Source organism: Haliotis rufescens, unplaced genomic scaffold, assembly GCF_023055435.1.
Source record: "Haliotis rufescens isolate VD_foot unplaced genomic scaffold, xgHalRufe1.0.p SCAF_3, whole genome shotgun sequence".
In the NCBI taxonomy this organism is placed as follows: domain Eukaryota; kingdom Metazoa; phylum Mollusca; class Gastropoda; order Lepetellida; family Haliotidae; genus Haliotis; species Haliotis rufescens.
The window spans coordinates 8,499,657-8,527,605 of NW_025964001.1; the positions used below are offsets into that span (position 1 = coordinate 8,499,657).

A 27,949-nucleotide genomic window follows, 5' to 3' on the forward strand; every position below is an offset into this window, starting at 1 on the left:
CATTACTTTGGTTGGTTGGTTTGTTGTTTAACGCCGCTCTCAGCAACATTTCTGCTATATGACGGCGGTCTGTAAATAATCCAGTCTGGACCAGACAATCAAGTGATTAATATCATGAGCATCGATCCACGCAATTCGGATCGATGACATGCATCAACCAAGTCAGCGAGCCTGACCACCCGATCCCGTTAGTCGCCTTTTACGACAAGCATAGTCGCCTTTTACGGCAAGCATGGGTTGCTGAAGACCTATTCTACCCCGGAATCTTCACGGGTATGGTGTCATTACTAATTTTCAGTGATCCATTCGTATAGTTTTCATCACTGGTTTGCTTTTGTGCGCACGGTGGATTCTATTTCGACAGATGATCGATTTCTTGCGTTCATGCCTTGACGTTCTGTATTAAAACTTTAGTGTTGTCCCGAAAACCTATTTACTCTTGTCTTTGCGTAATGATATAATCGTAATTACCAAAGTCCGCGTTAAAAATCATGATATCCACGCTCTTCACACCCATACAGAGATCATTGTACTGAAAAAACAATAAGAACGTTTTACCTTATCGACAAATACATCTTTATTACCAAGGGCAAATGAAAGTGTAGAAATTCTGTAACCTCATCACTCAACTACCCATCAACGATCGTACATAAATACAACTGAATCTGGTTAATCATTAAGAATTATTTGAGCTGAATACACTTCTGTTTATCATAAGGGTACATCTAGGGACAGTGTTCATGATGTTACGTGTCAGCTGTACATTGCTGCTTGATGGCTACGCAGATTATATAGGTTCATACAACACAACCAAAAGAACTAAATTATAAACAAAGGGTGCACCGAACATAGAACACTATGGTTAATAGGTAAATACTTGTGCTGAACGGATTCTATAAGTATATAGAAAATAACATTGCAAAATATTTCTACAAAAAGAAAATGCTTATATATAATAATGGATTGTGAAAATAATCATGAGTATGGCTACATGTACATGCTCTGTATCAAACTGTCACACCATCAGACAAGGAATACCTGGCACCTGTAAAGAAATTATTATAGTAAATGTTCCTCCGGAACATAATATTCTGGATTAAATTATCCTCAATTATCGCCGAAAGTTGGAGGCAAGCTACAGTACATCTTGGATTTTTAAATATTTCAAACTAAAAGTTTTCGCTTCATTGGGCCAACATTGGAAATCCAAGAATAATAGTGTTATCTGGGTAACAATGTTGTAATAGGGTAAAACGTCAACCCAGAAAACCAGAATAACCATGTAGAGCGGAACTGGCAACAACGACTTTCAAAAGTATAAAATGCTGACCTTATTTCTATCGTTAAGCGAATATTACTATAAATTGCATTAAAAATCCAATATAAAAAAGAACAAAAGAAAGGAAGTTATTCATTTTCTGGAATGAATCGTATGACATCCCGTAGAGTTGACGCCGCCGAGTCGATGGTGAACAGAATGACGGAGAAATGTCTCTTGACACGTTCCCAGCGTGCATCCACATCCGGGGCCTTCTCTATCTCAAACAGCAGGTCAACCAGGCCAGGGAAACTACTACTGGCGTAGGAGTCTGTGCTGCTCTCAGCCAGGAGGAGGTGTCTGAAAGTATGAGTGTAAATGCTTGATCTCGGTTTTCAGAATACCCACAGTAAAGTAAATTAATTATATTACCTCAACGTAGAGGTACGTTATAATGGATTAAAACACGATTTCCAAGGCAAATAACTAATCTCTTACTTTTTATAGGGCCTGCCTGGTAAGCCATTATTGTTCAAGAACGCTTTCTCCAATAATGTCAGCTGGTCATTGACAGCCCGAATAGCCATAGGGCTGAAATAGAAATGCAAGTGTAGGTCAACGAACATATACTACGCTGAAATTTCAGTAATTAGAATTCTCTAGTTCTTGTGTTCAAGTGCATTTGCGTATCGTTTTAATTTTTTGTTTAGGTTTATAAGTTACTCTTAACTGTCAATCATATTGAATCATCCTTGACTTTTTAATCAACATGTCATTAGTATTACACGGGACGTATTTCAAAACTATTTATGATCAACACTCATATTTATCACTACACTCCAATTATATAAATGCTGCGGTAGCCAGTTTCAGCGGACGGGTTCGGCAATTTCTTTTATGTGTACAGATCAGATGTTATGAACAGGTTGTTATGTAAGGATCCCCGTGTTACTTTATCCCGATGGGTGAAATACTCGTGCTAATTTCTGTCTTTCATAAAACATCTTTTACTGATAGCACTGTTCATTGCACAAAGATTTAAAAGGCCTTATTTTCTTTGTGGTCCTTCCGAATTTTGAAGCCCGCTGATCTTCATTCATAAAAAAGTCCCCAGTCGGTCGATGTCGTAAAGTGGCACGTTGAATGATATTTTGAGGCATTCAAACGCACTATGTAACCAGACGGAATGTCTGGATGGCATAAAGATGACACTAATTGTAATCATGTTTAGTGTAACATACCAAAGTACCGGAAGTCGAATTGTCGTTAGTTGGCAAGCTCCTTCCCAGCGCGTGACACCTTCGTTACACTTTCGGTAACATCGCTGCAACCAGTGTGGGCGCGGCCATTACAAGAATCTTGAAATTTTTGAAATGTTTATGTCTTTGGGAATGCCAATACAGGTATTTTTAAAAGGTTTACGACTGACCATATTTCCCAGATGAATTGAATTTTTGGCTTGTTTGATCAGATTAATTTGGTTCGAGATTGCAGACGAACGGAAAATCACCCAAATTCCCCCCTTACATAACTGTACCAATTACATGATAGTTGAAATGAAATAGAAATTTAAAATGACAAAGAAGATGATTTAGTTAGGATAGAGTATTCGGCGTCTAGGCAGTCATCGCTTGTTTATAAGCATAACGGTCTGTCGGTTGTGAGTTAACTCCAAGCATGGCTGTGACCACCTATCACAGTGGGAAGTTTTGACTGGTGGCAACGATAGTATAGAGAGCCCCGCGAACGGGCTATCGCTGTGAGGAGCTTGGTTAGGTTGGTGGGAAAACGAATTATGTCATGTCGTATACTAAATACATCTGGTTTACGGACTCATTCCTGTTCATTGTGGCGACTCTTTCATTGAAGGCATCAACCACCTTACGCGGTGATACTAAGGGGCAGAGACGATTTGTATTATCTTTTTTATCATCCAAAACTGGCTCCCACAGGAGATATCGCTTGGATGAGATCAAGCGATATTTACACTGTAGATATCGCTGCAATGAAATTACATCACAATGCTTTGCAGACCATTGTGACATCACTGGTTACCATGACGTCAAAAAGACATCACTAATGGCTCTGCTACTGAAGTTGTTAGCAGTACTCTTTACACTGAAGACACTGCTAATTAATGTCTACAAATTGAAAAAAGTTTGAAGAATAATGTTGGATGATAAATAAAATCTCACCCTCGTGCCTTTGGATATCAAATATATCAACACTCGTTGATAAAAGTGGCAAACATCCTCGGCAAGCATCGGAATGCTTATCAACTTTTATCAAATCATTTTGATATATTTGATATCAAAAGACACAAGGGTGAGATTCTCTATGTGTCAATACTTTCAAACATTTTTACTTATACTTATTAAAGGTCCCAGTTAATGTTTTGGACATGTCGCAGTATATGGAGAGACCCGGTGCTCGAATAATCACATAAAAAGCAAACACTCAACACTTTTCTTCTGTGTATATATAGTTCTTTTATTGCCAGAATAAATCCAAATGTTACAAGATACATATATAGTCACAGAAAAACTTCATTCTATGCATCTGTGTCTCAAACTTTAATTGAGCCTGTATTGCGCTCCTTTCCTAGAATGGCTATTGGTTGATCAAATCAGATCAAGTTTTTCCCCTGTCACGTTTACTTATATAATCAATGACAGAAACTATTCGCTATGTTTTAAATTAATGAAATATTTAAGGCTATGTTTACCCGCATCAATCAATTGCATCAATCATTACTATTGCCGACATCAAATTTTCCAACCGAACCTCACAACCAAGAATGCCATTTTGGTCACCGCATGGGTTACAAATATATCATATCTGTGTTTACAACCCAAGACATCACACGATATAACATCTCTTTGAAATAATCATGAAGCCATATCAATTACAAGTCTTTGTCTAATAACGATTCAGAAGAATATACATCTCTAAAATATGTTTTGCTGTCTTCCCACTTATATGCACAAGGACACAGGTATACAAAGAAAACATGCAGATGAAGTATTACAACATCAGAATGTTTTATTCTATAACAGGCATGAACCTGGTTACATCACTAAGCGTCGAGGCTGCTGATTGGATGGTAAAGAGGAGCACTGAGAAATGTTGCTTTACACGTGTCCATCGAGCATCAACGTCCGGGTCAGTAGCGATTTCAAAAAGAAGGTCAACGAGGCCAGGAAAACTACTTCCGGCATAAGCGTTTTTGCTGCTCTCGGCAACAATCAGATGCCTGAGGATTGGATAGAAACAAGATCCATTAGCATTATCAGAATAACGTATGTTGAAAAATACAAACTTTCAAATGTAATAAGTATTATAGTATACGCGGTTTTTCTCAGAATCAATAATTGAATAATTGTTCGTAGCCATGGGTGGCTCAGTCGTCTAAGACGCTGCAATTCACTGTGACTTGTCCTTAAGGTATGTGAGATTATGTTTATTGGTATGACACTGTTTTTTTTCATCAAAAGGGTCATCATCATTTCAGGGTTTCATTTCGCATCAGGCTGACACTGCATGGTAACTTAAATACTGTGCAGAACGGTGTTGAACAGAACTCAATCACTAATAATTTTGCAGAAACTTTAAGTACATCAAGAATGTAAAAATCCGGAAGGTATTTTTTAATGGGAACGAACGTATAAACATACTTCCTCGTGGGTCGGCCCGGCAATCCCTCATCGTCCAGAAACGCCTTCTCTAGCAGAAGCAGCTGGTCATTCACAGCACGAGTGGCCAGGGGACTGCAAGTATAGTCAGTAGAACTGCCAATATCTCACCCTTACCGTCACGAATTCCATACAGAGACATTTAATTACTGGCTGATGAAATGTCTCGAAACTTTCAGGGCGAGTTTTTATTAACATGGGTCAACCACTTACCTGCATGTGTGACTGATTCCTATATCTTTGCAAGCATAAATTCCCTCAAAATGCATTGTTTGTTCCATTACTTGGTTGCATAGCCTTTAAGTGACGTCGTCCATGAGATGTGGGCGGTCGGGTAGCCTAGTGGTTAAAGCGTTCGCTCGTCACGCCGAAGACCCGGGTTCGAATCCCGACATGGGTACAATGTGTGAAGCCCATTTCTGGTGTCCCCCGCCGTGATATTGCTGGAATATTGCTAAAAGCGGCGTAAAACCAAAACTCACTGACTCACACGCCATGAGATGTTCTGATGGATTAAGAACGTTAACAGAACTACTTACTCAAACTTGTTCAGTGACGATAGTCTTTCTTTGAACCTTTGAGATTCCCTCGTGAAGTTTGATATGGCGTCCTTAAGTTCATCTAACAACAGACAATGACTATATATTATGAGTACAGGGAAAGTAACGAGGAAAAAAGAGTGTGTGAGTGAGTTCGGTTTAACGCCGCTTTTAACATTATTCCAGCTATATCACGGCGTGTCAGCTTAATGTGAGAGGAAAGCCCGAAGTGATGCAGGTCTCAGACGTTAACCACTTCGGTGAAACCCACGAGCACGGGTATGGTGCTGACAAACCTAGAAACATAATTGGGGCGAACCGGATTCGAACCCACAATCATAGGTTTCTGGCGTGCCCAAGGGACGCAACTCTGCACAGCGAATCGCGGCGCCTTAGACGACTGGGCCACCCGTGCCCCCCGAGGGAAAAAGAAGGTGTCATAAGTTAAATCATAATTAACACTGGATTTGAAATTCCATTCACCGGATAATTTTGTGAAGACGATATTAGTTACATAAGTACACATTTAAATATTTCATTACGCAAACAAATCAAGATTTGATGCACCAAATAGGTTCATTGGTATTTTCATATAGACTTGGAGACTCTTCAGGATACACGTAACCCGGGGTACCGTAGAATCAATAAGATCTCTACCATAGTTATCTAAATTGTCCCTGAGTTTGGCCCCATGTTCTGTGTCCAGTGTTCGCCAGTATTTGTTGAGGGCCCAGCTGTAGTCGCTGACGTTGAAAGGGATGATGAGGGAGTCGGCAAGAGAACGTATAAGCTCCGCAGACAACCGGGAGATAGCGCGGTGACACTGAGGAGAGATGGAATATCTAATGTCTCTTGATACAGTGAACACACACTATATCACTTGATTCCAGCTAGTATTAACAAGTTATCAAGAAATTATTACACATTCTGTCATTGGAAACGCAGTCCCGAAAATTGTCGATATCGCATCATGTTTCAACATATTGTAATCCCGAAATGAAATGAAAACAAGAACTTAGATCGAATTGTTCCTTCTCTGGTAATTTCAAGATATATGTCTCAGACATACATTAATGGTTCCTCATGTTTTCAGAAGAAGATGCATGTTATCAATGGCTGCCTCTTTTACATACTGATCAAAGACTCAGATCTCGAGGGATAATCAGTATCGCAGTAAGATTTTGATCGTGTGTTGTGGGTTTGGAGACACACAACATGGGCAGGAAAGATGCAAGTCCATCTTTGGTGACATTGAGAACAAGCAGACACCTTTGCCCAATCCCGACACGAGGTGACACCTTTGCCCAATCCCTACACGAGGTGACACCTTTGCCCAATCCCGACACGAGGTGACACCTTTGCCCAATCCCTACAAAGGTGACACCTTTGATAGAGATGACATTACATCTTCAGAAGGAGGTGAAATAGATTCATATATGTTTGTGATAGACATATCTAATCTTATATATTATATATAACATAATCGATTAAAATAGTAATTTCTTTGGGGTATCCATGTCGGTATCTACCCAAACAAAAGAAACAAGAGAACATTTTTCTTTGGCAAAACAATTGAATGAAATTTCGAAATGTTTTTCTCACCTCAAAGTTGGGATCGATGAAATGTTTTACTGCGTAGAATGTTTCGTATATGGTGTGGTACAAGGCGAAGAACTTAACCCGACCCTTAGACTGGAAGAGTAAAACCATAAACTGTAAAGTCATTGAAACGTAAGCATAACCATCTTCGGAATAATAATCCCTTATCATTGATCAGGCATAAATGAACATCATAAGCGATATTATAACCAAGTATATGATATGACTTTGATAAGCATACATTATCCATTTTGTAGCCCAAATCCACGGATGCAATCCCAGTGAGTTGAACCAAGGTTGCATAATCACTTCCAGATCCCAAGGAACCAATCCTGAAAACAAGTACGGACGTCCATCACAAAGTCAATATTCGTTCTCTACATTGCTTTCCAAAAGAACCATGTGTGAGTGAGAAAGTAAGTGAGTATTACATTGTTACGAGCGCATAAGCAATTTTGCAGCTATTCGCCGCGTCCATCACTTTGAATATACATTGTCAATGCAAATAATAATCAGTCTGGAGCATCTACCGAAACAGATTCTATTTGGTGTCAAGAGCACAATATTTGTGAAATTATATAAATGGACCAGTGAAAGTCAGTGATGCCACCAGGTGTTAACGTGAAGCTACACTAAGTGCAGTGGGAGGCACGTTGAAGAAAGATGGGAATATATTTTGAAAACATTATGTGTGCTAAAGGTAATCCAGGATAAGTTGAACCAACTCACAAAACGGGTTTGAGAGAAGTAGGCGATGCACATAATATGGGCAAACATATTTGGTTTGTCACAGGTAGAGAGGGTGTACGCATGTTCAGCACGTGCAGGTCATGGCGGTGCAATTGACTACGCTCCAGGGAACACACGACTATTAAGATGTCGGTCGCCACTAGAACTCGTTGTTCGCCGAGACAGGACAAGCACATATCCATCGTCCTGCTTTTCGCGGACCACCCGTTATCCCTTTCTTCACAACGGCAAGCGCCAGTGGAAGGACCTCATACATAGTCATACGGGATTAATTGTCAGATAACAGCTTAACCTTTCCTCGCTTACCAGTAGGAATACTGATGACTGAGCGCACATGATGGATGGAAAAAATTCTGATTCATAAATGTGAGAGTGGGTAATGATAATCAGGTTGAAGTCATCCAGTGTAAGTTTGAGGGGGGGGGGGGGGGGGGGGGGGGGGATTTATTGGTTACTCTGGGTTTGACTATTTCGTTCGTATCGCCAAGCCAACAGCAACATAAGGGCAAGTCATGCTCACCTGGTATTATCACTATTTCAAAGTGATTAATAAACACAAGCTCATGATATAGTTGGAGCAGCCTCGTGGTTAAAGCGTTCGCTCGTCACGCCGAAGACCCGGGTTCGATTCCCGACATGGGTACAATGTGTGAAGCCCATTTCTGATGTCCCCCGCAGTAATATTGCTTGAATATTGCTAAAAGCGGCGTAAAACCATACTCACTCACTCACTTATGATATAGTCATTGACAGAATTGCACAATCGACAGGAATTTCTGATGGCTATAGAAAGAGTTTTGTCGCGTTTATTTCCTCAGCCAGTCATTCAGGTGCTTTGTTTCTTCCCCAGTCATGGTAGACACTAGTGTCCATGTATGTTATCTGCACGACCTGCATACACATACACAGTCCACTTCAAATTGTAACTTCATTGATCGCGACCACATATTGTAGGAATGCAAAGGAAACTACGTAATGTAAACCTAACAATCACAGAGATACGTGTCAGTGCACTGATGACAACTGTACTGCATCAACTCGGGGAAGCATTCATAGTGTATAAACATTGTGATACCTGGGAATGTTCAGATTGTTCCCGTCCTCATCCGCCCATTCCATCTTCAGCAGCCAGTTATCATACAGCGTTGGGTGATCGGTGTCTGTATGGTTCGGATTAGGTACCTGGGCACCAAACAGCAACATCTTATTTACCAAATACCACACGGGCACAGAGACGCCATAGATTACTGACGGATACTAAGCTTATCCGGGCTAAGCTTATCAACCCAAAGTCTCCAAAACACAATGGAGCAACTTTATTGGAATATATGTATGTATAAATATTGACTCCGGTTCAGAATTGCAAACATAAGGAAATTGTAGAGGCTGTAAAATTCACAAGGCTGACTATCAAACATGATCTGTTGGTAGAAAGCATTAAAAAGTAGGTTTCAGTGGTCGATTGGGGAGATTTGTCAGCCATGAAGGAGATCAGCGGTATATGCATTTGTGTGTCTCCAACTCTTGAGAATATAATTATTAATTGTATAACTATTTCAATGTTCACTGGTCATAATCTTATATGACCGATTCCCGTTTGCATTTGCAAAAGTAACTCAATGTTTTTGAAAAGCCAATAAATATCATACAATGTATATCAGACGACATGCACGCGGCAATAATCTCTTTATAACATAATGTCCTCCTCGGAATAATCGATGTTAAAGTCTATTTTCTATCACTGAAGTAACGTCCTGTATGCAGGAGTAAAAACTGAATGCTCGGGTGAATTGCCCCATTTATGATATAGCGCCAAATGAGTTATGTACAGAAACACCCACACATCGAGTAACACTTATCCAAACGTATATCCAAACGTAAGGCAAACGTTTATTAAATAAGCAGACATTCCATCAAGGCGTGCAGGTTATTAAAAGTAGTTCCCCCAAGGTGACCTTATTTGAATATATATCGGAAATTCATTGCATCGATAATACTATCCCCAATATGATAAAACACTCATAAAGAATATTTGAAAACATCATGCCTTTAACGAATCATTAAAATAACTGTATTGTGGGCCTTCGACTTCTATACTGGATAGGTGAGGTGAGGTGAAATGGGGTTTAACGTCGCGTCCAAGATTATTGCACTTATATAGTGACGTGCATGCACATGTGTGTATTTGTGTGGCTGCTTGTACTAGTCCGGACTGATGCTGATTTATAGTGCTAGCTCACTGAGATACCATGCCGCAGTTTAACATGAATACCCCACTCAGACACAGTATACTGACTCCGAGCCGACCAGTCCTTGTTTTAGCCCCTTAATGTCGACCGCCAGACAGGGTAACAACAAGTACCATCTTTTAACGTCTTTTGGTATGACGCGGTCGGGGATCGAACCCCGGACCTTCCGTTCTCCGGGCAGACGCTCTACCACCAGACCACGGAGGCGGTCTCTGCACTGAATAACATCACTATCATATGGTAGACGTCAAACCTTCTTGGCAGCTTCATATACAGCGCGGTACATCAGCGGAGTGGCACCAGCACGGAGAGAATAGTTTCCTGAAACATGCAGATTGTACACAGACCACGTGGAAGATAAGTGTATACTTGGACGAACATATATCCTAACGTTGAACTGTCATTTGATCAGATTGTTGGTTGGTTGGTTTCTTGTTTAACGCCGCACTCACTTATATCCCAGCTATATGACGGCGGTCTGTAAAAAATCGAGTCTGGACCAGACAATCCAGTGATTAATGTCATGAGCATCGATCCACGCATTTGGTCAGACAGATGCCTTTACATACCGATCTTGTCCAAACAATGTTAGTTAACGCAGATATATGAGTAATAAATATGAGTGTGATATTAAATCCGCTTCAAAAGGAAGGTCCATATATACTCTGCAAATTTAAAGAAGAAACGCATAAGTAGTAAAATCGTAAATCATCTGACAGGATGTTGCCGACATCCATACAAAATTAATACCAAAAATGAATTGGTCATTTTTGCATGGGCTGGGATTGATTTGCGCGTAATGATTGAGCTACAGAAGAAATTTAGTTAAAAGAGAGAAAAATAAAAAATAAAAAAAACACGTCAGAGCCTGGCGCCGAAACAAACCAACATGACATGCACGTGCAACACCACTTGTTGGGCTATAAAAGCGTTGGGTTTCATTTGCATGCCATCACAACCTTACAGCAACTGAACAGCGAAAACATGCCACCACTGACGGAAGTCCATCGCAACAACGCCACCGATCGACTGCAAACAGGTGTAGCCAGGTTTTTCCACGTATCTCCAAGCACAATTACAAGACTGTGGAACCGTTATCACACACACGGGACATCGCGTGACCGTCCCAGATCCGGTAGACCACGTATCTCTACAAGAGTAAAGGACAGATTAATACGACAACGTCATTTTCGTGAAAGAACCACCACGACCACCCCTACAGCTACGGCAATACCATGATTGCACAGGATATCAGTCCAGACAGTGAGGAACCGTTTACACGCTGGATGTATTCGCGCTTGACGACCGGTTCGAAGTGTCAATTGAAGTACCTGCATCGTCGGCTGCGTCGTCAATGGTGTCAATGTCACAGAGTATGACCACAGCTGCTAGGGAGACAAGTTTGGTTTAGTGATAAGTCACGTTTCATGCTTCGCTTTGCGGAGGGTAGACGTCGTGATTACAGGCGTCCCGGGGAACGTTGTGCATACAGGAAGTGGACAGGTTTGGTGGTGGTAGTGTGATGATGTGGGCAGCCATTTCCTACACTGGCAGGACAGACATGGTGCAAGTTCTGGGAAAGTTAACGGCCCACAACGTTACACGAATTCCATGTGTGCCATATGTAATTTTGGTCAATGACAATGATGTACGCCAATTTTGAACAATCGATCACCATCTGTTGGTTGTTTATTTGATATATAAAATATACATCAAAATCACTCTTGCGTTTCTTTTCTTTTTGCAGAGTACATATTAAAGAAAGAAACCAATATAACTGTGTGAAACCACGAATTGACAATCCATTTACTTTAACGTCGAATGGCATCTACACTTTTTCTTCTGCATAGGGATAAAAAGTGACCACTGGTTATACTTTCAAACCTGGTAATATTAAGATGTTGCCAAGCATGTTCGAGGAAACAGTTAAGTTAAAGTAGTGTCAGAATGTACAGAATGATGAATGAGGTAATACCTACCTGTAACAACCGTGTCGAGGTTGATATACGCCACAGCCCTTTCCCTCAAAACTTTGCGATATTCCTGAAAATGATAAACAAATGTATCTTGATAAGGTATGACTTGACTTTTTGCGAGTGCCATGAGCAGGTCATATTTCTTTTCGTGAAATCTGGTGTCATCACTGATTATCAATGATCCATTCATATAATCTATATCACTATTCTGCATTGTACACCCAATGCAATATGTTTCGTTAGATAATCGGGTCTGGTTGTACTTCTGTCTTTGACGTTTTGAATTGGTTTGGTCTGGCGTCATAACGCAACTAAGATAATCCGAAAAATGCGGTCTTCCCAAATGTGTACTTATTTAAATAAAGGTTTTGGTCTTGATTGACAATGCATCTTTCTAAATGAGAGTGTAAATATTGCAAAATAATCATACACCGTTTCAACAAATAAAACGATATCAGGCCCCGGGATCATGAAAGTGGTCTTAGCTCAAATTTTGCTAAGCACGAATTTTGTCTTAAGTCTAAATCTTAAGAGTTAAGACAAAATATGGTCTTAAGTTAGTTTCATGATCCCGGGCCCTGGTGCCCTTAGCATCATGGCTTTAAGCGTGATAGTGTACGTGGATTAGGTAGACATATAAATAGTATGTAGTTACTTGCTTTCTTCATATTATTTTACATCTACATAAGTAAAAGCGACAAATCCCATTACTTAATCGTATAAAATAACTGCGAAAAGCAGGGCCCATGGTATGAAGCCAACTTTATCATAAGCAAGTATTCAAGGCCTCAGGAAAGATTTCAAAAAGTTTTATGGTTGAAATGTGGAGGGCATTTCCAAATTTGACGCTTCACTGACAAAAATTATGCCCCATGCAGTTCCCTATTTTGACTTGTACAATATGCTTCCGTGTTTTTTTCCGATTGACAAACGACTTTCCTTTGCATGTGTTAGTGACAAGTGCCACCGGTGGGGCAGGATAAACTCACCTTTTCGCGAACAACAGGTTTCTTTGATAGGGATGTATAAACGTGATACAGTCAGAATCGTATAATGGACTCTGCCTTCAACCACGATTTCTTATGAATATAGATAGGGTTTTGACGCTTTTATTTCCTCAGCCAGCCGTTCAGGTGTCATGTTTCTTACCCAGCCATGGTAGACACTAGTGTCCATGTACGTTATCTGCACAACCTGCATACACAGTAAGTCAGTCTTCTTCAAAGTGTAACTTCATTGCTCGCGACCACATATTGGAATGCAAAGACGTTTGTCGTGTTTTCATACTACATTATGTAAACCTAACATAGATACATGTCAGTCTATTGCTGACAACTGTATTGCATCAACTCGGGGAAGTATTCTTTGTGTATAAACATTGTGATACCTGGGAACACCTATTTATAAACGTATGCTCATGATATGGTGGGGGTCGTATAATCGACTTTTGAATATGATGAGGGTTTTGTGGCTTTTATTTATGAATTGAACTTTGGGTGAATGACATGTACATCTCAGTTACTTTATTGAGGATAATGTTGAAAGAAGAACCAGGCATGATTCACATGTTTATTTATTTGTTCAAAGTACGGACTAACAAAAATTATGAATTACTATCAAATAGTGATTATCCAGGTGGTATGCTGCCGCACCGATGGCTTCCGCCACAAACACATGCAAAGGCAAGGCAAATCAATAGGGCAATTTGTAATAAATAGGGTGTCTAAACGATACTGATATTACTGTAATTTTAATAACCATTGTTGTAGGTATGTGGTTGAAAAAATCATTAGTGAATCTATAAACAACCTAAGAAGAGTTAAAACGTTTGAAAACGTATCAAATATTTTACCGTCGGTGCCTAAAAACTCACTTCTGCCCATTCATTGGAACCGATGAGCGCATACTCCTCCGCTGCCCAGCTACAGAACAGAACAGATCTCCGGGGCCGCCATATCCCTGTAGTCATTGACGGCATTACGAATTAATTTAGTTGACCTTACTCATACGATGTCGTTCGATCGTCACGTCGAAGACCCGGCTTCGATTCCCGACATGGGTACAATGTGTGAAGCCCATTTCTGGTGTCCCCCGCCGTGATATTGATGGAATATTGCTAGAAGCGGCGTAAAACATTACTTACTCACTCACTCATACAATTTAAGAAAGATAAGCATGTCAATATGGTAATTTTCTTCCAAGAACTCTGCTGCAATATATGCATACACCGAGAACATTCTTAAGCACTAGTATTTTACTTTCATCTGTACCAAACTTCAAAATGACGTTTAGACATATAAATCTTAAATTCATGTTGATAAATGTCTAAGTTACCATGGATACCTGTTGAAATTTTAGTATATGTTCTTCCAGATGGCAGTAAGGATTGAGTCATATCATATGATGTCAAAAAGCAGATGAAGGAATTGAAACTGCAGTCAAATAACTATTGGCATGGAATAGTTACAGGACTTTTCAATATGAGCATGTCAGAAATAAGCATTAAAGATTACGGTATCTTCTATAGGAACGAATAGTTTTTAGTTGTATTCTCACCAAAACATTATTGTTCGTCACAGATACTTTCATGAACTGTTTGTTCTTAATACGACCTTTTACACTTCGGTCATTCAAGAAAGTCACAACCATGAAAAATGAATAAATAGACAAGACTACTGACCAGCCTTGGCCATGTTTCCCATTACTCGTGCAACCTCCATCATGACGGCCGTGCCACTCCCCGGGTCTGTAGCCCCGTATACCCAGGCGTCACGGTGATTTCCAATGAGAACGTACCGATCTAAATAAACAAAAACATAACAAAACCATTTCCATAACCATTGTACGACCATAAGCACGTATTTATGAATCACAATGTCAGTGGCGTTACCAGTTGTTCGCGAAAAGGTGAGTGAATCCTGCGAAATTGTACCACCCACCACAAACAGAAGTGTTCACGGGAACATATGGTACAAGTCAAAATAGTGATTTGCATTGAACACTTTATGCCAACTGAAACGTCAAATAAATCAGTAAAACTTTGAATTTTAATAAGTGAGGTATAAACATTATCAGGCATGAACAATGGCAGACAAATAACCTTTTTTACTTTGGTGTTTCGACATGTTTTACCATATGTTTGTAATTATTTTATGTTCATTTCCTAAAAAAATCAGCTTGGGTGAAAAACGTAATCATGTTCAAATATTAGAAACACTCTTCATAAAAACCTCCAAAATAAGTCCTTGGGGCACATTTTATTCTAACCTATGCACTTAGAGTTGTCATAAGTCCCAAACATACATTTGTTGAAACGAACAAAGCCTAGTACTCATCTATATAACTATATCTGAAATTATAAATTATGAAATTATGAAAATCCTGCGGGGAAAAAATGGCCATTGTCCATCCTCGAGCTTTCCATTTCCAATTTTCTATGCTATTGAGAAACTGTATACACGTTTTGTGTATATCTAAAGTTATTTACCTGGTTCAATAGCCCCTTTGATAGTGCCGATCACATTGTGAACTGTTTTTATCACATTCGTCGTGGATATGTTGATTTGAATTTTCCTGAAACATTACATTAATTAGTGTATGTATACATATATGGATTAATGTATGAATTAATTACACATGGATACAGAAAAAACGATTTACATATTTGTTTAATTACCATATATGGCTGTGAACATCAACATGAGTCTTTCTAACTTAAAGACCGCCTCCGTGGTCTAGTGGTAGAGCGTCCGCCCGGAGAGCGGAAGGTCCGGGGTTCGATTCCCGGCCACGTCATACCGAAAGACGTTAAAAGATGGTACTTGTTGTTACCCTGTCTGGCGCTCGGCATTAAGGGGCTAAACAAGGACTGGTCAGTATACTGTATCTATTCATGTGGGGTAAAAAAGACTCGTCGGGTCGGAGTCAGTATACTGTGTCTGAGTGAGGTATTCATGTTAAACTGCGGCATGGTATCTCAGTGAGCTAGCGCTATAAATCGGCATCAGTCCAAGTACAAGCAGCCACACAAACACACACATGTGCATGCACGTCGCTATATAAGTGCAATAATCTTGGACGCGACGTTAAACCCCATTTCACCTCACCTTCTAACTTAAAAAACCTCGAAATGATAATTCGTAACATGTGTCAATAGTTTGTGTACAGACAATACAGCTCGATAAATCTTCTTGTGACACATGTTACATAGTATCTTATACAACATACCATCCTGTTGACCTCAGCTCCGGCCCGAGTCTGTATGTAATGTTGATCCCTCCTCGCCAGTCAGGGGGAACCTCCTGGCCGCCCATCTCCCTGATAAACAGCGATACACGGTTAAAATAACCTGAGGTTTTGAGCAACCGGTGTTTGGTGGAACAGTTTTCTGATGACCAAACATCATAGGCTGTCTGAATTTACTGCCATCTCATGCACGGTATCACCTGACAGATATTTTGTTCAATATAGGTGGAGAATGTAAGTTAGGTACCACACAAGAAAAATACAGATATTACAATAATTTCTTCTCAAACGTGAATTCTAATCAGGTCATAAAAATGTAATACTGTTAATTGTCTGGATGCATTAAAGATCGATGCTTCATCTCTCCTCTCTGGGATGTCTTGCTGTTAGAGTGAATGGGTGAGTTTGGTTTTAGCTGCATTAAACAGAATATCAGTTATATTACGGTGTGTCATTTACGACGTTAGAGAAACACACGAACACAGGTTTAGTGCTTCTTTTTTTAGACTGTGAATTATTGCATTTAAGACCAGATGTAACTGGTACACGAAACACAAATGTTTGGTTAAGTGAAGCAGTCTATCCTGATCTCTAACCTGAATGCCGTGGGCAATCATCTTACGGTTACCATAAATAGCAACATACTCTTTTAACTTGCAATCGTTACAGACAAGGCACGTATTTAGAAGGATGAAGTGAACAATTCCACGAAACATTTACGAATTCTTAGAGAATTAATTTTTTTAATTTTTGGAAAAACAATTCAAATTACATGGCTGTACTCTTGCAGGTTTATATGTGATCCACATTTGATGAATATGGTTATAGAATATGCATTACGTACGCGAGGATTTTCTCAGCAATGCCATATCCTATTGGGTGTGCTGGAATCCTGGGAAGCTTTACATTTGGAGAGTCTTCAGAATATCTGTAGGCCGACTCTAGAACACATCACCACATGATGCTGTCATACTTTAACAGTAGCTGTTGACAAATGCAATGCTCGTTTGGTATAGAAGAAGACGCTGGACACCATACTGCAGTACAAATAAGACCATTTTCTCACCAACACCTTTCTCAAAAACCAATTAGAATAATTAATTCGTGGCCATACAACATTGTCACTTACAGCTTAATAATTACCTAGCTGGGAAATGGTTTGGTATTCCTATGGGATATTTGATAATTACTTGTAGCAGGGTATCCTGGAGTTAGGGGGTCTCCGTAGTCTTCATAGATTGTCCCCCTCTGTGCACCGGATGGAGGCAGGAACAGGCTGTCTGGGTACACCCCCGTGTCACTCTGTGTGTAGTCCTTGGGGTCTGAATAGATGATGACGCCAGTCGCCCCGTGATCGGCAGCTATTTCAACCTACAATGTGAGTGAGTATGGTTTTATGCCACACACAACAATATTCCAGTAATATCACGTTACGCGCTGCGCCCATGTTGGGATTCGAATCCTGGCCTTCAGGATGAAACTTAAACGTGAAACGTTAGAAGTGACAGGTGAATGTTCATTACAAGCTTATGGCTTTGTTAATACACTCCGTTCTCATCACCATTTTAGGTATAGTCGGTTGTGTGAGGCCATACAATTCGCTGTGAAGAGTTACAACCCTTAGTTGTGTCAGGATACGTTGATCTTTGATTCAAATCCCAGATTCGCCCTGATTATGATCCTTGATCCGTCAACACCACATCCTTGCTCGTGGGTTTCAGTAAAGTGGTATCCGTCTAGTACACAATTCCTTTTACCCCCCTAGGGGATTCTAGTAAAAGAATAGGTTCCCTGCAACTTATGCTGATCGTAAGAGGCGACCACGGGAATTGGTGGTACGATTCAGTGACATAGTTGATTGCGTGTCATGTTGTTCACAATATCGATCACTGGTAATGGATTGTCTGTTACAGATTATTTACAGGCCGCCGTCATTTAGCTTACGTTTCTTCCACCATGAAGGTGTCAGGTGGTGACATGACATGAATACTGTTCCTGGCAGTGTTAAACTACAGAACTACAAAACTCGCAAAACATCCCTAAAACAGTTATATATTTATAGACTTCCCTATACACTCATCACGCCATGTCTGATCTGCTAAAGCACAATGAAATAATATATCTCTATGAGTGAGTGAGTATGATTTTACGCCGTTTTTAGCAATATTCCAGCCATACCACGGGGGGGGGGGGGGGGACACCAGAAATGGGCTTCACACATTGTACCCATGTCGGGAATCGAACCCGGGTCTTCGGCGTGACGAGCGAACGCTTTAACCACTAGGCTACCCGACCGCCCCTCTATGACATAGTTTCTATATGACGACTAACTCTAGCGTTCCAACAAGGAAAGATCTAAAATAGTGATTTAATTGTTGAAGTACTGAATGAAAGTTTTAAAAATATACTTACCAAGCTTCCTCTAAAGATCCTGCCATATTTGGCAATGACAATCTTGCCTGTGACATTAATATTTGTGTGATTCTTCAGCCAGTTGTAATCCTCCACCCGCCCGTAGTTCACGTACACCATATCCCCCTTCACAACGAACATCAGAAAATAGGTTTTATGACAAAAACACCACAGAACCATTTTGACATTTTTATGATTATTCCAATGGTTTTGTCTCTTTCTTTTTTTTCAAGCTGGTCTGTTTGGAAAAAGAGAACAAACACAAGTATATTTGAAAAACGATATACCACTCAAAGTTTACTAAGGATAACCTCTTTAAAAGGTAATACGTCAAACTGTGAAGAAATAGCCAAGGACAATGTTGCCCGAAAACATGTCTTTTGAACAAATGTCCGTTGTCGTGTGCCAAACAATGACAACAAACAACATGTGACCAATAATCAGTCAAATCACCCATCAACATGAGAGCATTTGACCAAACCCGACACGTAAAAAAAATCAAGAAAACAAATTCAATGTCCAATATCTCTCAGTATCGCGTATGTGATCCACGTACGGAAGGGCAGGGAGTCGTTAGAGGTTGATGATGTGCAGCTCGTTCCACGTGTGTTCGATCGGGTTGAGGTCAATAGTTTCCTGTTCTAAGTAGGTATCAACGACCCTGGCGCGATGAAGCTGTGCATTTTCGTCCGTGGGGAAGAAGTTCGGCCCGACTGCACCAGTATATGGTCTCGCCTACACATGCAGTACATCATCCTTGTAGCATACACCTGTCATCGTGTCCCGATGTACGGCATGGAGATCGGCTCTTCCAGCTCAACTGACCCCACCCCAAATCATGATTGAGTCCCTCCATAACATCTTCCCGAGGCAAGAGAGTTAACTGACTTTAAAAGTCCAGTTTCCACCCTTGCCAAACTAGGCTGGAATTCCTGGGCTCGATCGTAGCGCCACCAGTGGGTGTACGAGTTATGTCCTTTCTATGCCTCTCCTATGGACCAATCAGATTCAACCTCTCGTATCACTTGCATTTGCTTCAAACAAAACGGTGGCGCCCAGTCAAGACGATCTGATTGATAATCAAGATCTACATTGCGATAAAACGAGTCTTAAATCGCGAAGTGCATCAAATCACGTAAGCACCTTGATTAAAAACATGAAAAGATTTAGAAAATATCTGTTCACAACGAGTTAGCGGTGCACATGCTTTGCAAATCCTGCAGTCGACCGAAATCTGCATGACACTTTACGAACCGGATTTCGATTTCAGTGCGCGATTTTGATTGGAGTATGCATAGACTCGTTAGTCCAGCCAAAATGTATCTCCATAATACCAGCCTAGTTCGGCAAGGGTGGAAACTGGACTTTTAAAGTCAGTTAACTCACTTGCCTCGGGAAGATGCTCCATAACGGTCATGTTCGGCTACGTTGGACATCTCAAATCTTTCTACGACGCTCGGTGAAGTCTAGACAGTATTTTGATTTATCAGTGAAAAGTACTGGTGTTCAGAAGCTGATTCTTAGCAAACTTTGAGTAAATATATAGCTGATCGCTATGACTGAGGGATTAATCAATTGAAGGGTGATTTAACACTTGTCAGTCCCCTAAAAGCATAATTTTGCATCTTTTCACTTGAAAGGAAAGTCACACTAACAATGCATGTTAAAACTGTCAACACCAGCCCAGGTCAGCCACGTTGTAAATTTAATGAAGTCCAATGACCTAAATTGCGCGCTGAAGTACGAGCGTCTAGTGTTGTTAAAGGAATATTACCCATACACCACTGAAATAAGTGTTAGTGTACTCTTGTATAAGAAAATGTTTTCACTGAATATTGTACAAGTAAACATCGTAACAATCCCATATAATCGGTGTTATATCCGAGAAACTTACTTTCTTTATGTATGTTACTGTTAATTCTGTGATTCACGAATGAATGAGTTCAGTCAGCGAATTCTTCACACACCCTCTTTTGATACCGTATTGTCAAAGTCAAATTTGAGTATTTTCATTGTACCCTTGGCAGCGTTTATACCGGACAAATTAAATTTACCAACAACTGCACAGTAATAATGACATCAGGCCGTTATAAATCATCTTTATAACCCGTGTCGTAATACCGTCATGTCAAAGTCAAATGTTAAACAAGTTTGACATTTATTATACCAGAAGAAACTATTCTGGTTTCAAGAATGACACACGAATAACTGCAGGCTGCTAAGTTCATCGTCACAAACCGCCATCTCTAAGCCAACAAACATGCACTAAATACTTTCACATGTTACCCGCAGTTACGAAGGACTACGTGTATAACGAAATCGAATATAGGTAAAATTCGGTTGTAACGAATGCATAAGTTTTGTTTAGACAATGTAAGATCTAAGATCGCTTTGTGGAACGAGTTCCAGTGAATAGCTAATTTTGGATATACCGAACTGTTTTTGCAGGACTCGTTATAACCGTATTGGACTGTCAATATGACACCCTTACCTACACCCGCGTGTTGTTCGTATATGACGAACTAGTCGCCTGTTATAAATTTTTAGATGACAGTGGGCGTTCAATATGGGCAACTAGTGAAAAATATACCTTTTAAGTAAAGATTTTACTGTTTTTGGTTCGATCAAGAAGTTAGTAAGTATCTTATTTTTTAAGTGTTTACAAAAACATTGTTTGGTCCCTTGCAACAATCATGGCAGTCATCAATAAATGATATTTCAATGCTACTATATATTGTAAACATTTTGAAACTCTTTCAAACGCTTATTATCTCTAAACATTTGAATTCTATCTCTATTTAGATAAAGTATTTTTAAATAGCTGGTCCGTATAAGACGGTGGAGTAATACCTACGCATGTGTAAACACATATACAAAGGATTGTACTAAGTTGAAAATGCAATTCATATTCTATCTGTCTGTAGTATATTCTCTAACTAAAAGAGTCAAAAACCTTTCCATATTCATCAGAAATCTCTGCCAGTCGATTGTACGAGTTTATCATGAGAATGCGTTTATGATTCTGATTCAGAAACGCATTCTCATGATAAACTCGTTTTTATGAATCAGTATCATAAACGGGGGCACGGTAGGCCCAGTCGTCTTAGGCGCCGCAATTCGCTGTGCAGAGTTGCGTCCCTTGGGCACGCCAGAAACCTATGATTGTGGGTTCGAATCCCGGTTCGCCTCGATTATGTTTCTAGGTTTGTCAGCACCATACCCGTGCTCGTGGGTTTCACCGAAGTGGTAAACGTCTGAGACCTGCATTACTTCGGGCCTCCCTCCCACATTAAGCTGACACGCCGTGATGTGACTGGAATACTGTTAAAGGCGGCTTTAAACACAACTCACTCATTCACTCAGTATCATAAGCACGTTAAAAGACGTCCATTTAAATCAGTAGTATATTTTAAGCATGTTAACGAGACGTAAATTTTCACAATTAATCTCTAACAGACCAAAACCTGAATGTTACATGACGCACTTCTTTATATTTACAACCAAGTTGCAATTAATGTAAACTTTGCCAAAAAAATCATTTGCCCTGAATCTATTTTGGCTGAAGCCTTATATTGAATAAAATGCCTGTTTCTTTGTCGATCGCATGTCTACAGATATTCCTGATAAATTGATCCAACCTGTATGAGGCCTGCTGGGGAGTAAGCATTGTACGGCGGCAGCGCAGTGGGGTCATCTTCACCAGTCAAGTTGGCTTCCCTTAGAGGAGACTCGTAAACAACACCCCCGACGTCGTCAAGGACGCGCACCACGTTAGGATTGTTGGCGTCGGGGAAGGACAGAAGAACGTCATACGGCGTTAGCTTGACGTCATCAAAACCCCACTCCTTCCATTTAGCCTGGGTCCATTTAGCAAGGTCAAGGCTGTTTTCTGACCCCGCCACGTGAGGTTTCGATGTTATGTGTCTGTGGAAAAGACGATCAAAGGTTTCGTCAGCTACTCATTTGCTGTTTAATGAAATCTTTAACCTGAAAGTGTTTTGTAACAGAATGTTGCCTGTATAATCGAGCCTTCAGTCCAGCCGTTTCACAACGAAAATTAGTCAGTGGTAAAAACAAGAAATTGCGTAAAACAAGAAAAACAAGGATTGTGATTGATATATCTTGATGAGTGATCAATGTTACTTTTTTCAAGATGGCCGCAAACAAGGTTGAAAAGAAATTACCAAATGTTTACCAGTACAGTTGTTTCATGGTTTGATACATTTTCTTATCATTAAATTTATATTTGCCCCAGAATATGATCTTCAATGCCTATGATCTACAATTATCTAACAATCAGCAATGATATTGTTTAAGAAAGGTTAACATAAAAAGTGTTAACTTTATAACCATACATTTGAAAAAAACGCCATGCGATACGTAAGGAATATTACATAAATGTGTGTGTGTGTAACGCTGATTTTACGAAACTAGTAACATTTGATATTATCAATATTTATCAACCATGTATTTGGGTTCCTGTCAACTGTTATCTATTATATAGCTGTACTCCCTTCAATCAGCCTATGCTATGTATAATGTGTTTGTTGTAATATTATGATATTTATGACTACGTGTTAACTTTGTGTAACTGAATATATAAAAGACCGCCTCCGTGGTCTAGTGGTAGAGCGTCCGCCCGGAGAGCGGAAGGTCCGGGGTTCGATCCCCGACAGCGTCATACCAAAAGACGTTAAAAGATGGTACTTGTTGTTACCCTGTCAGACGCTCGGCATTAAGGGGCTAAAACAAGGACTGGTCGGCTCGGAGTATACTGTGTCTGAGGGGGGTATTCATGTTAAACTGCGGCATGGTATCTCAGTGAGCTAGCACTATAAATCGGCATCAGTCCGGACTAGTACAACCAGCCACACAAACACACACACGTACATGCACGTCGCTATATAAGTGCAATAATCTTGGACGCGACGTTAAACCCCATTTCACCTCATCTTTCACCTGGATATATAAAGCGTAAACGCCAGGGAACATTCAGCCTCGATTATCTGCCGAAACAGATTCCATTGGGCATTAAAAAGCAACATAGCAGTGAAAATCAGTGATGACATCGGGTGTAAATGGCAAGTACCGTATTCGACGTAATAGGCGCTCAGGGCGCTCTCAAAATTAGAAATAGAATATTATTTTGGTGGAAAAAACAGAGTTGAAAGATAAATTTCGTGGTTTATGCTGACAGACTGAAATGTTTATATGCGACAGATATATATTTTCAGAATTGTATTGCCCATAATTAAGAATGCATATAACACACGAGTGCGTATTATACGCGAATAAAGAGGTCTTGTGTACATTGATCAATCGGAAGGGTGCTAAATGGGATTGTTCACAAGCCAATATATTAGCAAAAATCGCCGGGGCGCTTATTACGTCGAATACGGTATATCCTGCCAAGCCGGTAGCACCGTAACGTCCACTATGTGTATATAAAATGACCAACTTGTGTACGGATGACCGCGAGCAGGATGTGCCGCTTGGAGGATATGCTTGTTTTGTGCTTGGACTCCGATCACCTCATTCTGAACTGGACATTCCGCTCCTCCTTGTGATTGTGTTCCGCTAATTGTGAGTTTGTCATTGTATTGTTTCAATGTCAAGTTTTTAATGTTTTCCTTCATTTCCCCTTTAAACTATTTCCCTGGACATAGCACAGTATCACAGTGTCACAATGTCACAGTATCATAGACGTATTTGCAAAGAAAAAGCATTTAAAGGATGTGGAGTGAAAGGGTTTAACTGTACCGCTCTTTACATCTGAATGTATTCGGAGGACCCTGAGTTAACCTTCGTGTGTGTTCGTATCCTAAATTCGCCTGTCGTAGTTTGTTAATAGCATAAACATGTTCCTGGGTTTCAACAAATGTCAAGTATCTATTATCTGAATCACTTTGGGCTTTCCTCCCGAAACAAGCTAACACGCCGTGATATGCATATGACTGAATTAATATCCGAAGCGTCCATCAACAAAAACCTTCTTCCACAATCACTTTTACTAGGCTCCACTTAAACCGGGTAATTCTACCCATTCCTTATGAGATTAGATCTACTTAAACTCAGTCCTAACTATTCCTTATGACACATACGTAATGGTTTCGAATATTTCAATCTTCATTGAAAAGTTGAAAAACTAGGCTTTTATTAGAACCAAAAGTATATAAAAGTAAGGGACTACTTACTTAAGGAATTCTTCAATGTTTCTATTACTAATTTCATTCATCAGTCGCGCTGTTATCCCAGGGTCGCCATCTTTAATAATGGAGTCGGGTATGCCAGGAAGGAAAGTTCCGTTCTTTGCAACCTTTGTGGGCGGGTCCTCCGCGGGACAGAAGGCGAAGCGTCCTAGAAGTATCCCCACACAGACGCCCACCACGGTGGTGACAATACCATAAAACAACAGAGGCCTCCTGAGATCCCGTCTGACCATGCGGTCACCATCAGGAGCGATGAATTGCAGCATGGACATCGCCCTAGTTCATAGACATTACATACTGAATTTAAAATGTCAGAACGGAAATGTCAACACATTGTATAATCATTACGTCATACATGTCACATCACACCTCTTCCCATTGTACTCACAATAAAATAGGTTATATAAGCAGTATTCGGTGCCCATGCAAAGGATTCGTTCAAATACAAAATCTGATATTCCCTCTCTGTTTCAATCTAACAGCGATAGAAAAACTTGAATGTTAATAATGCAGAATTTGGCCAAACATAATTGAACAAAATATTCCTCTATAGTTTGCACATACACTCTTCAAAAATAGTAGTATGTAGTTCATTGAACCTGACTACACAAAAATTCTGGTATATAAATTGGATATATGTTATTCGAAAATGTTGGTGGCCTGGTATTCGACAAACGGTGTGTCAAATCGCAGCCATTGTCGATTTGCAATGTCTCAAACGGCATTGTTTTCACACTTGTTCAGAAATGTCATGGAGAAAAACAGTAAAGCAAAATGCACGTGTAATTTATGGCAATCGTAACTCGTGGTAGTGGCTATAAAGAGGCAAGCATAAGCCAATAATTTGTCAATTAATTGTCAACATTTTTCAAATTCGAAAATGCCGAGACTCAGCGCTGCCGATCGAACATCGCTATAGGACGCATTCAAAGAGGGGAATCGCTGTCTTCTGTTGCACGCCAATTGCCTCCTTTATGACCGATACACACACAGTTCAATTCCATTGCAGACCGTCCGAGAACCGGCCAACCAAGAGTTACCAGCCCTGCACAGGATCGCTACATTCGACCATCTACCTACGTCATCGCAATGCCACAGCTACGGAGACTACAGGACGCATCCCTGATTTGAGGAGGATATCGGACCAGACTGTCAGGAACCATCTTCGCGAGGCTGAAATCCGACCCAGAAGACCAGTTATCGTCCCTGTTTTGCAACAAATCAATCGACTGCGACGATGGCGTTGGTGCCATACCTTACAGCCTTGGAATTTGAGAAACTGGAGACGTGTGGTTTCTTGGAAGACAACGTGTTTATCGTCGTCGAAATGAGCATTTTGCCCCACATTGTGAACGTGAATTCGACAAATTCAGTGGTGGCAGTGTCATGGTGTGGGGGTCATATCCTACACCACGAGATCTGACTTGGCAGTGGTTCTGGGAAATTTGACAGTAAATCGATACATGAATCAAATTTTTCAACCTCACCTTCTTCCAATGATTGACCGCCAGAGGGAGCTGTTTCACGGTAGACTACCTTCATAATGCCAACATCTTGCTCTGGTTGTCGAGACCTCCAGATCTCAACCCAATCGAATACCTCTGGGATGAACTCGATCGACGCGTACGTCAACGTCAGAACACGTCGCAGACACTCCCACAACTAGCCAACGCGTTACAAACAGAATGGCGCAGAATTCCGCAGGACAGAATTCGTACACTTATCCAGTCAGTGCCGAGGAGATGCAGAGCCGTGATTGCTGCCCGGGGCAGTCACACGAGATACTGGACTATGTTCTTCTGCCTAGTGCCTATTTTCAATCTCCGACTAGATATTGTAAGTCCATAAGTCAACTGTGTCTTCATTCGTGCTGTGTGTGGAATCAAGACGCTTGGTAACTTGGGTATTCACTAACTACAGGATTTATTTGTTATTTGATACACATAACGAAAACAAAATAAGCAGACAATTTTGAACAACTCTCCAGGTCTGCCTAGTGTCCCGATCATATTATCTTTAAATGTTTTGTAAACTGAAGAAACTTCAATAATAATCAAAAATGCTTGTTACGTACCTTCCGAACTACGCGCTCGTATGTTCCTCAACTTCTACAGAGTGGCCCAGTTTTTACTCCTATTGTTCGTAGTAAATTTATTTTGGATCATTTATGGCCTCTGTGGTGGCAACCCGCGTGGGTGAGAACAGGAGTTAGTGTTGTCGGCCACGTGGTTCGTGCATGGATGACATACAGGACAGGTGTGGGTGACAGAGGACGATATTTCTACAAACGTTTGACAAATAGTTTACAGTTATATACATAAATAGGGATTATAACATTAATTATTGTGTCAACATAACGTAAAATGTAGCCCAGCCTTCAGATATATGTTCACCCTCCTTGATATCCAAAGTTAAGACAATAGGCGGTATGCATTTCCAAACCTATTCCAAATTGTACGATAGTATGGTGTGGTCTGTTCTTGACTTCGGGGCGGCTATCTGGGGTAATTATGATGTGTCAGCAATAAATGCTGTACACCATAGAGCCATTAGATTTTATTTGGGACTCGGCAACTAACGTCGCTATAAATGGGGACATGGGATGGATACCGCCTGTTGTCAGACAGTGGAAAAGTGTAGCAAGACAATGGTGTCGCCTTAAGAATATGTCTAGTAGGTTAAACAAACACGTGTTTAACTGGGCTGATAGATACGCTGTAAATGGTTGTAAAAATTGGAATGGTAGGGTAAGAAAGAAGTTTACTAATATGGATTTAGGGCATCTATTAAACGCTACAGGGTTTATTGATAAATTTTCTGTTTGTACACAGGTGGAACAATGGTGTAAAAATGAATATGTTACCCGTTGGAGTGATATGTTAAGAAAGGAAGAGGGGCGAAATGGGCTTAATAAATTGAGAATGTATCGATGTTACAAACAAGTATATGGGACAGAATACTATGTTTCAAATAAGATGCCCAGAAACTATAGATCGGCACTAGCCAAGTTTAGATGTAGA

At 40.3% G+C, this 27,949-nt stretch overlaps 2 protein-coding genes across 3 annotated transcripts; both read right to left on the minus strand.

The window, feature by feature from the left end:
• Positions 1-552: 552 nt before the first annotated feature.
• LOC124140942 (putative N-acetylated-alpha-linked acidic dipeptidase) lies at positions 553-3,137 on the minus strand. The gene is made up of 3 exons (XM_046508786.2): positions 3,092-3,137; positions 1,757-1,849; positions 553-1,618 (listed from the first exon to the last, which is right to left on the minus strand). Exons 1-3 carry the CDS (start codon positions 3,103-3,105, stop codon positions 1,408-1,410), a joined length of 318 nt encoding a protein of 105 aa, XP_046364742.1. The 5' UTR covers positions 3,106-3,137; the 3' UTR covers positions 553-1,407.
• A 584-nt stretch (positions 3,138-3,721) lies between these two features.
• On the minus strand, positions 3,722-27,119 carry LOC124140941 (N-acetylated-alpha-linked acidic dipeptidase 2-like). Of its 2 annotated transcripts, none has more exons than XM_046508783.2 (19): positions 27,004-27,119; positions 24,915-25,205; positions 22,359-22,644; positions 18,721-18,846; positions 17,499-17,679; positions 17,153-17,249; positions 16,291-16,380; positions 15,551-15,636; positions 14,744-14,863; positions 13,937-14,022; positions 12,067-12,130; positions 10,341-10,408; positions 8,914-9,020; positions 7,330-7,420; positions 7,092-7,181; positions 6,147-6,312; positions 5,490-5,571; positions 4,933-5,025; positions 3,722-4,511 (listed from the first exon to the last, which is right to left on the minus strand). In XM_046508783.2, exons 2-19 carry the CDS (start codon positions 25,199-25,201, stop codon positions 4,301-4,303), a joined length of 2,331 nt encoding a protein of 776 aa, XP_046364739.2. In that variant the 5' UTR covers positions 25,202-25,205; positions 27,004-27,119; the 3' UTR covers positions 3,722-4,300. The 2 variants fall into 2 exon arrangements, with proteins under 2 accessions (XP_046364739.2, XP_048259626.1); XM_048403669.1 differs by lacking the exon at positions 27,004-27,119 and adding an exon at positions 26,417-26,506.
• Between the last annotated feature and the right edge of the window lie 830 nt (positions 27,120-27,949).

What these genes read in the sequence shown, in the direction of transcription:
- LOC124140942 (XM_046508786.2), bottom strand. An exon ending in CCAGGCAGGCCCTATAAAAA is followed by an intron (nt 1,619 to 1,756) that starts GTAAGAGATTAG and finishes TCATACTTTCAG; the next exon opens with ACACCTCCTCCTGGCTGAGA.
- LOC124140941 (XM_046508783.2), bottom strand. Translation starts at nt 25,201, where the DNA reads ATGTCCATGCTGCAATTCATCGCTCCTGATGGTGACCGCATGGTCAGA. An exon ending in TCATCGATCCCAACTTTGAG is followed by an intron (nt 6,313 to 7,091) that starts GTGAGAAAAACA and finishes ATCTCTCCTCAG; the next exon opens with TGTCACCGCGCTATCTCCCG. An exon ending in CCGGGCCGACCCACGAGGAA is followed by an intron (nt 4,512 to 4,932) that starts GTATGTTTATAC and finishes TCCAATCCTCAG; the next exon opens with GCATCTGATTGTTGCCGAGA.